General features: G+C 45.2%; 2 protein-coding genes across 3 annotated transcripts; one reads left to right on the top strand and one right to left on the bottom strand.

Moving 5' to 3' along the window:
• The first annotated feature begins 305 nt into the window (after positions 1-305).
• tyms (thymidylate synthetase) lies at positions 306-4,435 on the top strand. The gene is made up of 7 exons (XM_079754783.1): positions 306-562; positions 975-1,048; positions 1,986-2,160; positions 2,653-2,754; positions 3,196-3,371; positions 4,086-4,157; positions 4,244-4,435. Exons 1-7 carry the CDS (start codon positions 346-348, stop codon positions 4,379-4,381), a joined length of 954 nt encoding a protein of 317 aa, XP_079610909.1. The 5' UTR covers positions 306-345; the 3' UTR covers positions 4,382-4,435.
• Positions 4,436-15,243, bottom strand: enosf1 (enolase superfamily member 1). 2 transcript variants are annotated; one of them, XM_079754251.1, is made up of 15 exons: positions 15,110-15,243; positions 14,878-14,980; positions 13,573-13,688; positions 12,817-12,903; positions 12,685-12,711; positions 12,458-12,530; positions 12,230-12,268; positions 9,175-9,257; positions 8,881-9,003; positions 8,429-8,563; positions 7,730-7,771; positions 7,208-7,337; positions 6,309-6,408; positions 5,602-5,683; positions 4,436-4,675 (listed from the first exon to the last, which is right to left on the bottom strand). In XM_079754251.1, exons 1-15 carry the CDS (start codon positions 15,188-15,190, stop codon positions 4,574-4,576), a joined length of 1,323 nt encoding a protein of 440 aa, XP_079610377.1. In that variant the 5' UTR covers positions 15,191-15,243; the 3' UTR covers positions 4,436-4,573. The 2 variants fall into 2 exon arrangements, with proteins under 2 accessions (XP_079610377.1, XP_079610378.1); XM_079754252.1 differs by lacking the exons at positions 12,230-12,268; positions 12,458-12,530; positions 15,110-15,243 and having other exon boundaries at positions 4,441-4,675; positions 14,878-14,899.
• Positions 15,244-15,289: the final 46 nt, after the last annotated feature.

The following is a 15,289-nucleotide window of genomic DNA, read 5'->3' as shown; positions in this document are numbered from 1 at the left end:
CACACACACACACGCACACGCACACGCACACACACACACACACACACACACACACACACACACAAACTAAACGTATCAAACTTCTACCCGCTAAATTATAGTTTTCTTTGCATGAAAAATTATCATTTAAATCCAAAAACAGCATATGTGTAATCTTGGGCATATAAAGACTGGGACCAGAAAATAATTACTTTTCTGCATTGAAACCCATTCATATTTTACGATCTCGAGTTATATGGGACCACCGGAAGAGGCGGACTTACGAGCTCTATATACCGGTTCACGCGTCGAGCGCCAAGTTTCAAAGCTGCAAGGTGAGCGCCGAAGTACTTCTTAAGGTTCTCAATGTTTCCATCAACTACTGAAAATAAGCCAGAAGAAACAAAAGTCAAGGAGAAGCAGAAAAGCAATGCGGGTGATAACCATGGGGGTTTCTTCATTGATGAACCGGGATATCTGAGCCAAGTAAGATACATCCTAGAGCATGGGAATCGCAAGGGGGACCGAACCGGTACTGGAGCGTTGTCGGTGTTCGGCTCCCTGGCCAGATTCAGCCTACGAGGTGAGCATTGTTTTCACACATCATTCTCTGAAAGATAAAACTAGTATCTCCATTTTGACAGCGGTTTATACGGGCTAAGGGGAGATGATGTAGTGCTATTGACTAGACTGGGTTCCCAGCCCGTTCTTGCGCCAAGTTTTGAATTTCTTGGCGCGCTGTCTTGCTATGCTGGCTTCTCCCCCTGGCGCGCTATTGGCTTGTTTAACACATAGAATCACGTAGAATACGAGATAAACATGGACTCATTACCCTAGGTTAAACGCCTGCTAGTTTATGAGGTTTAAACATTAATTCTAACATCAGACATTCGTAGTTAATGTCGTAGTGGCTTGTGTGCAAGATAAACAAAGCCTGCAGCACTACAACCATAGACTCCTTTTATGACATTGACGACCCGTTTCTTTATGTTCAGACCAGTTCCCCCTCCTGACAACCAAGAGGGTGTTTTGGAAGGGAATTCTTGAAGAACTCTTATGGTTTATTAAGGTAAGAAAGAATACCGGGGGGTAGCGCTCAGCTATTGTTCTTAAGTCTTATTCTTTCATCTTTCTTATTTATTACCGATACAAACTTTGGGACGTATCTCCTTCCTCAATTGTTCATTGATTTACGCAGAGGTTAGAGCGCGAGAAGGTTCAGGCAGTGTTGCCAGATTGGGCAGTTTTTCCCGCCAAATATGACTGCTTTTTAACAACATGAGGCTAGAGAAATTAGCATTAGGCGAGTACATACAATTTCGGCTGGTTTTAAAAAAAGAAAAAGGTGGGATTCTTGTAATTCTTTTTACAATCATCGATCAATACCATACCTTTTCATAAAACATATCGTTTATGCAGCTAGTACCACTATAACTTCAGCTACTACTACTACAGCTAGTACCACTACTACTATTTTCCAGCTTTGACAGTATTACAGCTTAGCTTCCAGCTATTGTAACAATGTATTTCAGGACTTTGCTTCTTCAGGTAATGTAATTCAGCATCAGTCAGTTTCGACATCAGCTTCTAGGTGGAATGTGCACTGCAATACATTTGACCTTTCAGTTTTTTCAGCAGTGCAGGGCAATACATTTGACCTTTTAGATTTTTCAGTTCAATTAATTTTACATTTCTGCATTTTTAGCAATGCTTTGCGCTTTTCATTCAGCTGTCACTTTTTGTTTCCAACCATTTACATTATCTTAAATGTTGTGAATGTTTACATTGTTTACTCCATTTAGACTTTTGAACTTTTGTTCGAATCCCTTCACTTGATTTAAGCCATTTAACATTTCTATACGCCTTAAACTAAGTGTCTTTATCAAAACATACTTTCAACCTCACTCTGCACTACAGCACTCACCACATTTTCTGCAGGAAATGTATTTTCTGTCCAACCCTGAGTGGCGCGGTCGTAACTGTTCCGTGTTGTTGCGATGGTCCAGGGTTCCACGAATTCCAAGGAGCTGTCTGGGAAGGGGGTGAAGATCTGGGACGCCAACGGTTCCCGGGAATTCCTGGATAAAAACGGCTTCAAGGACCGGGAGGAGGGCGACCTGGGCCCCGTGTACGGCTTCCAGTGGAGGCACTTTGGAGCAGAATACACAGACATGCACGCAGGTATTTCCACTAGCTATAGCTGCTGGTGCACGCCTGAATAAAGACATGCACACAGGAATTAACCACTAGCTATACCTTAATGCAGATGTCCTCTTCTCATTGTGTAAATGGACTTTTGTTTAAATATGTGGTGTGATGCACAGAGTGAGGGTGTTAAGACTCCCAGCTGAAAGGTTCTGGATTCAATCTCCAATGTCTAGTCGACCTGTAGACATCCCTGAGCAAGATGACCCTCTAACCCCTACCTGCTCCTTACTGACCTGTCTCTGTACTGTCTATCCCCTACCTGCTCCTTACTGACCTGTCTCTGTACTGTCTAACCCCTACCTGCTCCTTAATGACCTGTCTCTCTACTGTCTATCCCCTACCTGCTCCTTACTGACCTGTCTCTGTACTGTCTATCCCCTACCTGCTCCTTAATGACGACGATCAGTGAGACCTATATGAGGGTGCTGTGACATGTCATTGATAGCTGTGTGGTTGTGTGTGCAGACTACTCGGGTAAGGGCGTGGACCAGCTGCAGAAGGTCGTGGACACCATTAGAAACAACCCGGAGGACCGCCGCATCATCATGTGTGCCTGGAACCCCAGAGGTAAAGAGGTCCAACATACACGGTCGCTGTACGATGATGTCATCACCATCACTGGCACATGGTCGCTGTGATATAAGGTCATCAACAATACCACTCGCACATTGCAGCTGCAATAGGTCATCACCACAGTCGCTGTAATACGTCATCACAACTTGCATACTGTCACTGTAATATATCACACCTCACACACACACACACACTATTGCCATTAAAAAATGTTACCACCACACACATTAGGTCACTTTAATAGGACGTCATCACCCACCCAAGTATCATTAGCTGATGGTGAGTAATACTTTAGTTTCAGGCTTCCAGAAGGGTGAAAATTAGTAAATTCAAATTAGAAGTAAGTTTTAGTCTTGTAACAAATGGAGAGTCTGACTCTGTTGTGGTAGTGGTGGTACTGTCTCCTGTCTGATGCCCCCTGCTGTGTTTCTCCAGACTTGCACAACATGGCCCTGCCCCCGTGCCACGCCCTGTGCCAGTTCTACGTGAGCGACGGCGAGCTGTCCTGCCAGCTGTATCAGCGCTCCGGGGACATGGGCCTGGGCGTGCCCTTCAACATCGCCAGCTACGCCCTCCTGACCTACATGATCGCCCACGTCACCGGCCTCAAGGTGGGGAGGGGGCGGCGGCCTGTCTGCTAGGGACGGGGATCAGCAGGGACCACACTGTACGATAGTCCAACCATTTAAGGGCCGATACGATAGGTTCTGTAAAAACTGCAATACGATACGAAGAGTTTGACCTATGGGTTTACTGTTGTGATTCTCCAGGTCTTCTAAGAAGAGATGAACCCATAGGTTTACCTTTAGGGTTCTACAAGTCTGTCGGTGTCCACCATTGTTCATATGAAAGTGGCTGAGCAGAAATCGACGCCAGTCCACTTTAGGTTAATACACTATAGCGCCCCCCGTAGGATGTTAGCCTAGTTTCTTCCTGCCCCCATACTTTAATTGGATTCCTTTCAATATTGTTTGTCTTAATTATGTTAGCCTATAGATCATTTTTCTAGTATATAAGATTGAGACAAACTAAACTAATAGTGAAATTAATCAAAATAAAGAATAGTGGCAGATGCTAGAGGTGGAGGAAAGAAAATGATGTTTTGACTCTCATCTGAGGGTGTGTTCTGATAGGATAGTCTGGTGGTCAGGGTCTTCGACTCCAAGAATCCACTGTTCTACCTTACCCCTGACAGCTCCTTAATACACTCTAACTCACCTTGCATGAAAGGGTCTGCCAAATAACTAGTAAAATAGTTATTTGTATTATAATACTGTATTGTGGGAAGCTATAACTCACCACCTCCTGTTGGTCTCGTCCTGCAGCCCGGAGAATTCATCCACACACTGGGCGACGCCCACATCTACCTCAACCACATCGAACCGCTCAAAGAACAGGTAGGCTGACATTCAGAATGCAAAACCCAGATGTAGGACTCCTCCGTGTCCAGGGCATTGTGTCTAACCTGAGACCTGTTCCCCAGCTCCAGAGGGAGGTCCGACCGTTCCCCAAGCTGAAGATCCTCCGGAAGGTGGAGATGATGGACGACTTCAGAGCCGAAGACTTTGAGATCTGTGGCTACCAGCCGCATCCCGCCATCAAGATGCAGATGGCCGTTTGAAATGTGAGATTTTTATTAAGTGTTGTACATTAAAGAGCTTTTATTATCAACTTCTCACTTTGTTAATACAGTTTGTTTCATTCCTTGTGGGAAGGTATTTTCGAAGTTAGTACATTGTGTAATCAATTCGTAGCCCTCCTCGTTACATTTGACCCGGGTCACCAAGGTGGGTGTCCAGAGGTGTTCCCATGGTTACTCGGGAGCCTTGGCTAAGAGGTTGGCCCAGACCTCTCCGCCAGGGAATTGATGCGTCTCCACAGAAGACTCCAGCATCTCACATGAGTACCCCGGGTCCTGTAACCATGACAATGGGACAGCACGTTCTTCAGATTGTAGTCATGATGTTTACACTATATCCAAGGCAAGCTACTTACTTTTATACCGAGGACACTCAAATATATATTCAGAATTACAAAAAAACGAAACGTTAACTTTAGGAATCAAAAAACACTTCATTGCTATAATATCTAATTATTTATGAATTATATCCTTAAGTATATCCGGTAAGGCTCAAAATTGAATTGAGCAGAGGCAGAACAGCACCTTCCCTGTTGTCTCTTGCATCAACTCAAACCCGCCTCCTAGAACAACTGCAGCCCCTGATTGGTCTGTCTCTGCTGGACAGCCAGAGCAACCAGCGAGGACAAACCCCAGACCTCTACAAGGAAATGATCATTTCTGTACGAGGGCTGGCTCTCGCCAAGCTAGCTATGAAGTTACTAAGTTGTGTTTGCCAAAAGCTTCTTCACTAATCATTGTTGCTGTATCACTAGGTTGCGTAAGCTGGTAGGCTGTTATTAGATCTAGCTACGCAGGCCTCTACCGACTTTATACCATAAGCAGGAACGACCAATCATACAATATAGTTATAACGATTCCCGATCAGTCTTTGGCTTGTTTTTTTGGCTGGTTTTCAAGCTTTAAGCACATAATAGCAAACCTTTGGGGATGAACTGCCCAATATCTAACTACATTATTTACTTTTGTTAGTAAAAGAGAGAGGGCGGGTAGACTAAGGAGCAAATCAAGGTCCTGTTTCCAAAAAGCATCTGTTCAGCCGTTCACACCATTAAACAGAAAACAGAGTTTGGACAAATCTCAACCTTGGAAGGTGTTTTCAGTGACCGAAAACGGGACTTATCGTGTAGACGCTAGGCCAAAACCCAGAGAAAACAAGGCTTTCAAAAGGTAAGGTGGGTGTGTGCGGAGGAGTGAGTTACCTTGGGGGGGATGTAGTGAGCGTCCCGGATGACCACCGGGCTGGTGAAATGCTCATGAAGGTGGTCTACGTATTCACACATCCTGAAACATTCAAACACACACAAGATGTGAGGACATCCAATCGTGAGTGTAAACCTGCTGGTTGGCAGTGGAAGGGTTAGGGTTGTGTGTCAGAGCTAAATGGTTGAAGCTGCAGGAGCTGAGAGTGTACTCCCTCTCAATCCCAAGTAGCCTGAAGACCATCCTTATCACGTGACCCAACATTCTGTTTCACCACACATGGATCAGCTTGGACCTCTCACTTCCCACATCGATTTCAGTAGGCGGGAACACCTGCCTTGGGACTCGGGAGGCACCATTAATGTTATACCAGCAGTGCCCTGTATTTCACATCAACTACAACACAGTCCCTGATTGGCCCCGATAACATTGACAATTTCAGGAGATCGATGTGGGCAGCCATAGGTATATAAGAGACTAAACTGATCTGTGTAGCAAAGCAGAATGTGAGGTCAAGTGACCATGGTGGTCTCCAGGCTTAATCTTCGGTGTGTGAACGTAACACTTATTAATTGCTGAAAAACTTAAAGCAGAGTTTAGTGTTAGAGCTAAATGCTATGGTTGAGCGTTGGGGCTAAATGCTACATGTTGAGTGTTGGAGCTATATACTTCTACAGGCTGATTGTTGGGTTGGGGTTTTGAATACCTGTTGTTGAGGTCTGCTGAGATGGAAATATAGTCAAAAAGGATGAGGTGTTGAACCAGCTCACAGAGACCCACTCCCCCAGCATGAGGACACACCGGCACTGATTAGGAGCAGGAGGAGGAACAGGAGGTGGGGGGTTAATACCATAGTTAGAATACTTATAGTTATAGGTGTATAGCTAGTTAGAGGGTCTGAGCTAGTTGTATAGCTAGTAAGAGGGTTGGAGCTAGGTGTATAGCTAGTTAGAGGGTTGGAGCTAGGTGTATAGCTAGTTAGAGGGTTGGAGCTAGGTGTATAGCTAGTTAGAGGGTTGGAGCTAGGTGTATAGCCAGTTAGAGGGTTGGAGCTAGGTGTATAGCCAGTTAGAGGGTTGGAGCTAGGTGTATAGCCAGTTAGAGGGTTGGAGCTAGGTGTATAGCTACTTAGAGGGTTGGAGCTAGGTGTATAGCTAGTTAGAGGGTTGGAGCTAGGTGTATGGCTAGTTAGAGGGTTGGAGCTAGGTCTATAGGGGGTCATCCCTATGTTCCTCGGGTGCAAAGGGTTAGGGTCAGGTTTAGGGATAGGGTTAGGGTGAGGGTTAACCCTAACCATAACCAATCGGAGGAGAGACATTCTAACCGATCAGAGGCGAAAAAGGCGGTACTTGCCCCTTCCATCCTGCGAACAAAAGATTTGCTCACAGGGTCCTATGTTCCCCGGTCACATACAAAGCGGGGAACATAGATACGCTCCCGTCTATAGCTAGTTAGAGGGTCTGACCTAGTTGCATGGCTAGTTAGAGGGTGTGAGCTAGGGTTGTACTTGGAGGGTTAGGGTGGGAAGTGCCAGGCTTAGAGGGTTAAGATTAGAGGGTTAGGATTAGGGGTCGAGTTAGGGCTAGGGTCAAGTGAAGCAGTTACCCTTGAACTTGTGAGCCATGAGTAGGACAGCCAGGTTCTCGTTGACGCTGCCCAACCTGCAGCTGTCGATCTGGACGAACTGCAGCGCAGACGCCTGTAGGAACTGCTTGAACATCACCCTGTTGTGGCACTGGTGGGGAGGGGTGTCACTAGGGTTTCTATAGGGTAACAGCATGTTGCTAGGGTTTCTATTGGTTAACAGCATGTCACGAGGCTCTCCATTGGTTAACAGCATGGCACTAGGCTTTCCATTGGTTAACAGTTTGTCACAAGGCTTTCCATTGGTTAACAGTATGTCACAAGGCTTTCCATTGGTTAACAGCATGTCACTAAGCTTTCTATTTGTTAACAGCACGTCAATAGGCTATCTGATAGTTGGTGTTTGTCAATAGGCTTTCTGATGGTTAACAGCATGGCACCAGGCTTTCTATTTGTAAACATTGCTGGCAATGGTTTTCTAAAGGTTGAAATGACAATGGTTTTCTACTGGTTAACATGGGGATGATGATTGCCTGACCTCACCTGTTCTCCTGAAGCAACACCGATACCCAGAGGAGCAAGTGCCTGAAACACAACATTTATTGTCACGAGAGAGAAATATATCCATATTGAGAAATATGTTCTCTCTCTCTCTCTCACACACACACAAACACACACACACACACACACACAAAACCCGGTCCCAACCCCTCAGGCCATGCGGCCCAGTGGAGAGGTGGTGGATGGCCAGTCGGAGCCAGAGAGCGTCCATTGCGTCAGCCTAATCGGCGCAATGCAGAACACCTGCGGCGGAGGACGAGGAAGACCAGGTAACATTTAAAAGCTGTGCCACGGTTCCTGGGAGGGGAAGCTGGAAGCGCATGGGGACCAGGAAACCTCCAGGACCCGATTTGGACGGGTCGACCATTGGATCTAGCGGACCCTATCCCAGCACGCCCGAGGGATCGGACCGCGGACAGAGCGCTAGACGAGACCGGCCGAGCCGGAGTGACAAGAACACTGACTCTTTCGTGGCTCACGGAGCCGCAGTATTATTTTGTTTTTCCCGTGTTGGGCACAGACCCACGCGTTTTCCGTTGTAAAATGAATATATGCCTTATTGGGCTTTGAACGGACCTTGGCGTATGGTAATTCCTGAGTGATAGAGACGTTCCTGGGGCCGGGTCGCCACACCACACACACACACAGAGACAGAGTCAGAGAGTAAATGTGACCTCTGACCTTGGAGATGGTGGCGTGTCCAAGGATATCGTCCGGGGAGGTCGGCTCCTCGATCCACAGCGGTCTAAACGGCGCCAGGCTGGTCACCCAGCTGATCGCCTCGCCCACATCCCACCGCTGGTTAGCATCGATCATCTGACACAGAGCGGTGCTACAGTCAACCGCTAGCATACCGCATTATATACATCATATTATAGAGCACATGATACACTTGTGCATAATCCTATGTTATGTTCCAATGAAGAATCAGAATCAGAATAAAAAGGCTAAATATTAAGCTTATTATAATATTTTACAATGTATACCCTTATGAACATATAATAATACTATATAATACTCTTATGGATATATAATACTCTTACGAATGCATAATACTATATTGTTCTAGATAGAGAGAAAACAATAATTACAGTATTAAACAATATAATACATTCAAATGTCATGAATCTCACCAAAGTCTTGTCTGGTCCGATCATCTGGCGAATCAGGCGGCACCGTCTCTCGTCATCCTCTAGCTCCGCCCCCACCTTCACCTTGAACCGACTCCACCCACTGGCCAAGGCGTCCGTGCAGAGCTACACGTGCACACACAGAAGAGCCAGACATTGTATAATCACAATCGTCATGTGTTTTACCCACAATCCCACTGGTGAAGAGGAAGTCTAAGGGTTTAAAATTGTAGTGTAGAAGCCTAAAATAGTGTAGGTATAGGACCAAAGCCTTGGAGGTAAGTGGGGTGTAGAAACCTGTGTGAGCTGCTGGTCGGAGTATCCCAGCCAGGCGCAGGAGGTGGTGTAGGCGGGGTAGCCCTCCTTGAGCATCTGCACCTCTGGAACCAGGAATAGAACCATCAACCACTAGATAATCATCTGGGATCATGAGAGATTGCTTATTTGGAAGCTATGGATATCTAATGATGATAGAGAACATTTGTTTTAAGTTTAAAAGGTCTCATTAAGGTTCTGTATATATAAACCAACTGTAAAAACTGATCTAGGGTGGAATGGATAGGCAGTCTGCTGAAAACTGAATCAGGATGCTGAGTTTGATGAGCTTTATTATGACCAAAGGTGGGGTTACGAACTGATGGAATTATTTGTTCTGGAAAAACAGACAGAATAAATGAGTAATAAAGATCTCAATTACAAACCGAGCAGTGCATAAATAACCTCTTTTTATATCCCTGTAAAATACTTTGTTCCTGTTACTGTTAATAAACATTCCTTATTCTTATCAGTCTCACGGTACGGGAGGAATACAGCTTTACAATCACAAGAGCATTATTAGACAACATACAATTATAACATGCGATAATATACATCCCCCAGATAAGAGCGAACATGGTGTTCTCCCCTGAGTAGAGGGTAATATAGTCTTAAATTAACCTGACCTTATGTACGCCTGCGGTAGTATAAACATTATAATTTAACCCGAAAATACACCGGGTAAATTACTGAAAGTTACATGAATTGCTTTACAACAACCATATCTCTTACTCACGTGATTGCGTACCCAACCCATCAAGCCCCATGGAGAAATAACAACGCTAGGATAACAGCATCAAGGGATGCCGCTCTGCCGATCGCTGATGGACGGCATGTGCCCACCCGAGTGTCCGTGTGCCAGCGAGAGAGAGGGAGGGCGAAAGGGGGGAACAACCCTGTCCCTACCCCCTTTTCTACAAGACTGCCTGATGCTTCATAGCCCTGAACGGACAGCTACTCATCACTTGCATGGTGAGACATGCAGGCATTCATTAGGACATTATGATTACTTATCTGTCACAAATGAGAACCTCGATAATCCACAGAAATTTTGGAAAGTGATTAAGTCTTTACCGGTAATTAAACGTCCTCAGGCTCTACCGACATTTGTTCTAAAAGACTCGGTCCCAGTCTATGATAAAACTGAGGTCCTAAATTGCTTTAACAAGCATTTCGTATCATCTGGTTCTTTGTTTGACTCTACAGGAGCTACCTCTGTGACTCCCTGCACAGACCCCCCAAGGTTTAGCGGAGAACCCTACAATTTTTTACCTTTTACTGTGAAGCAAGTGCATAAAGCCCTCCAAACGTTAGATCACAGAAAAAAAACCCGGATCTGACTTGATAGCGCCCTATTAAGGACACTATCAACGGAAAACAAAGAAATTCCATCTGCTTGGAAGTCAGCTTTTGTTAACCCCTTAAAAAGGAGGTGATCCAGCAGCTTTAACTAACTACAGGCCAATATAAAATTGGTGAGTCTTGTCAAAAGTTCTTGAATCTCTTGTGTGACTCAACTAAAAGAGTTTCTAAACTCAAGTTTCTAAATGATCTTCTCTCAAAACTGCAATCAGGCTTCAGGAAAAATCACAGTGCCATCACTGCTACAAAAGGGATCAATGATATACTTTTTGCCATGCTGCCTTTGGACCATGCTGTTTTAAAGCATAGGCTTCTTTGATTGGGTTTGTCAGATCATGTACTTTCCTGGTTCACAAATTATTTGAGCGACAGTACTCAGTGTATTAATTATGATGGTCTGTGTTCTGAATTTGTGAGTGTCCACAAGGGGGTGCCACAGGGTTCGATATTAGGAACACTCCTGTTCATTATGTACATTAATGGGTTGGGAAAAAAAATTGACGCTAACATGCATTTTTAATGCCAATGACACAATTATTTACTGTTTTTGATCAACTCATGCTAAAGCTGTTGAATCTCTGCAGAGAGCTTTTGATGTGGTCCAGCAAACACTCCTGCAGCTAAAACTAGTCCTCTGTGCTGACAAGACTAAACTAATGTTTCGAAAAACTAAGAAAGTACCTCAAACTGTCCCCACAGTGTCCACCCTTGAGGGAAATGTCATAGAGGTGGTTCATATGTACAAATACCTTGGTGTCCTGCTTGATGACTCTCTCACCTTCAAGCCCCATATTGTCAATCTTGTGAAGAAACTCAAACTTAAATTGGGTTTCTTCTTCCGAAATAAATTGTGTTTCTCTTTTGAGGTGAAAAAGCGGCTTGTCACTGCAACTTTTTTATCCATTTTAGAAATTTGGGACCTGATGTATATGAACACTTCAGCTCAATGTCTAAGTAAGATTGACGCTGTTTATCATGCTTCTTTGAGGTTTATTGCTAACTGTGGAGCCCTGACCCATCATTGTGAATTGTATTCTCAAGTGGGATGGCCTTCTTTGTCGACAAGGAGGCTGGGACACTGGTGCACTTTTATTTACAAGGGCTTGCTTGGGCTACTGCCCTCCAACATCTGTAATCTAATCACACTGTTCATTGCTGTTGCTCTCTGTTCCATATGCCCGCACAAAACTGGGAAACATGGCTTTCATCTACTCTGCTCCTTCTACATGGAACATGCTGCAAAAAGACTGGAAAATAACTGAACTGATTTCTTTGAATGCTTTTAAATCCAGGCTGAGAGCACTTGAGACAACCTCCTTTTCTTTTAATTGTTTTTATAATTTTAATTGCTGTGAGTATGTTGTAACTGTGTAACTTTTGCTGCCTCTTGGCCAGGACTCCCTTGAAAAATAGGTTTTTAATCTCAATGGGACTTTCCTGGTTAAATAAAGGTTAAATAAAAAAATAAAAAAATTGCCAGACGTTGGTGGGGTTAAAACCATGCACTTGGAAGCAGATGCAGATCTAAGATCTAAAACCGCAATCAGGAGATGATGATTTTGAACCTCTGCTGTCCAGGGTTAGAATGGAGCCTTCACCCCCTGTAAGGGCTCCTCAAGAGGGCCCCTGACACAATAGTCATTGCTCAAACTTATGTTTTCCCTACTGGGCTTACCTCGCTCTGTCTTCCCTGTCTGGGCTTTCCTGAGGAGGTCTGAGTGAGAGTGAGAGAGTGAGTCAGAGAGCGAGAGAGAGTCAGAGAGACAAACCCACAAATCAAAAAAAACCGGGACTGATGATCAAGCACCATAATTAGACATTAGTTGAATGGGCTTCTTTATTACAGTCCCGTTTAATAAACTGTTTTCTAAGCTGTTATGTAATAAAGTGTAGCATGCCTCACCCAGAGCCTCCTGCTCAGTGAGAGCGTCTGTGATGTATCTGAAGTCAATGCAGGACACCACCTGCTCTGGGCTCTAACACACAGGATCCCACACGCTCACTAAGGATGGCTTTACACACAGCAGCCAATACAGTCTCCCTCCAGCTCCAGATCAACACACAGCATCCCAAATGGTTGAACTCTAGAAGTGTTCACATACAGCAGTCAATACGGTTTCGTTTACTGACCATGTCGACGAGCAGCTTCCACAGCGGCTGGTGGAACAACGTAATGACAGAGGGTTAGTCGTGGCGCTCTGTCCGCCCGCTCCCATCCATAGCAGCATATGAAGGACGTCATTTTGGTTCTGATCACCCTACCTTGCCCTCCGTTCGGGCCCAGAGGTCCCAGACGGCGTTCAGCACGGCCGCGGTGGCAAGCTGGATCACACCCTTCTCCGGGCCGATCTGGTTCGGGTAAATAACATTTTAGCTGGCGGTGCGACGTCTACACCAACTGTTTATTGGCCACTAAGCAGAAACTTTTATCCAACGTGTCCCAGATCTGGGTTTGTTGTATCTTTGTCATTATCATACTTCTGTTGCTCTTAAATGCAGATGTATGGGGTCACTGGGGTCCCTAAAGTCACGTGTGTGTGTGTGTGTGTGTGTGTGTGTGTGCGTGTGCGTGTGCGTGTGTGTGTGTGTGTGTGTGTGTGGCAAACTGGATCCGGCCAAGCGCCCCTGAAAGCCAAGGGGGCAGGTCGTGGTAGAAGCTGTCTACCACCAGATGGCGCTATTGAGGTCATTGGAGCTGGTGCCAATTAACTAGATGCAGAGCACCTGAGGAACAGGTGGAGAAGCAGGGCTTAAATAGCCTGTTCCTCCACTCATTCGGGGCTCTCCCAGGTGTGGTTCTTATACGAGAGCTTGTTCCTTCATGGTGACGGGATTCCCCCCGGGGGGCCAGGACCTTGGATTCCTCCCAGGTTTTTGGTTATTTTGTGGAAGTTATGTTTAGTTTGGAATAAAAGTGCCGTTTTGGCCCAAGTAAACTCTGAATCGTGTCCTGACTGGAAGAAGGCTGGTCACTCACCAAGGCGGGTTGCCACTGTGTGTGTGTGTGTGTGTGTTTACCCATCTCATTTGGCCATCGCTGGTGAGCAGACGGTAGAATCCACGGAAGTCGCCAACTATTTCCTCCAAGGTCTTCCCAACAACAAAACCAGAGAGGGCCTTCACGGCACAGACAACTGATAAATAAAGAAATGCATTAATATTAATTATTTACACTACTAAAAAAAAACATGCAGAACTATGCGTGTACGTGCAGTTCGTCAACGCGCAGGGGGGGATCAATAACCAACTCACGTAGGCGTCAATTCCACTGGGGACGAGTACCCACCAGACGTTTTCGTCTGGTGGGTAGATTAATTTTGTACCCACCACTTGTAAAAAAAAAAAAAAGTAGCCTTAATAAGCGGGTCATTAGGCGAAGCAAGACCCCTCCGCTTCGCTTTGTATGAGCTGCCAGCCTGGCTTGGACAATGAATGAGGTATTAATACCAATACTTTGGCTGGGATGCAATGATGAGGCATCAGACAATCAAGTAATTTTAGCCTGAATACATAGGTAAAAAGCACCAGAGCAGGTGTCTAGTACCATGGACAGTATCAGAGCGATAAACTAAATGGATGTGGTAGGCTACACCACGGGATGCATCTGCAGACCACTGCCACATAAATAAAGGTAAGACGCGATATTTATTGCTTAAGGTCTTCTGTGTTTTTTGCACTCAAGTGGTCGGTTGTTTTAACTCTTGCAATTGATAGTCGGTGGAGTCAGTCTCTTATTGACGCAAAGTGACTTTTGGTCATTCTTGCTTTGCTTGAATTCTATATATAATATAGAATTCTATAATAATTGTGGTGAGGACTCGGGAGTGCAAGAGTTTGCCTGAATGCCTGATGGAGGCTAGATTGGATGGAATGCGTGTTGTGAATTGACAGCCAGCTCATGATGTGATACAGCGTTCAGCTGTGCAACAAATATTTTTTGCTTTTTCACTCTTGACGACTTTTGTAGTGCTGTGTGTAGCCACACGTTTGCCCCCTTCTGGACATTAACAGGATGTTAATTTCCTTTCCTAGCACCTCTTGTTTATGTTGGTAGCTTAGCCATGTCATGTCACGTAGTCAACATCGGATACATGGAGCAGAACATAGTGGGTCATATGTCCAATGCTTTTGGGAAACGTTTTCTTCATAAAACGTGCCGGACAGCTTTTTGTATACATTTTATTCCTTAGTAATTAGCTACATGGGTATGCCGTCTTTCAGAACCTTTGATTACCTGAACTAGAGAGGAGAGGAAAATGCACTTCCGAATGCGTATCGGTCCCCAGCACATTTCAAACCAAACTGAAGCCCATGCCAACTCACCAACTTCAGTTCCTCTTCCAACAGTAAACGTCAATCCATATCCTTTCATCACACCGTCAGTCTCAATAACTACGTACACAACGGAGTAATCCGGATCTGTATGCTACAAAATAAAGTTATGGACAAGTTAATTGATCGATTATTGATTAACTTATGTCAGCGCGTCTTTTGGGGTCCAGTGCATCCGCAAGAACGCAAGTGTCCGTGTCGGCATTGTTCTGTAATAACTTACCATCGCATCAGATCCATGTTGCCCCAAGGACGTGGGGAACCTCACGTCCTTTACCGTGAGTTTCACTATTTTCTGCAGCATGTTGTTTTCCGTAAATGTCCAGTCAGCGGACACAGCGTGCGAAAAACCACGGAAGTGTGGTCCACAACAAACCATGGACCCGCCCACCGACAGCTCTGA

This window comes from Pollachius pollachius, assembly GCF_949987615.1.
Source record: "Pollachius pollachius genome assembly, chromosome: 17".
In the NCBI taxonomy this organism is placed as follows: Eukaryota; Metazoa; Chordata; class Actinopteri; order Gadiformes; family Gadidae; genus Pollachius; species Pollachius pollachius.
The sequence above is the reverse complement of the archived record's forward strand: the minus strand, read 5'-3'. Positions and strand labels throughout refer to the sequence as shown.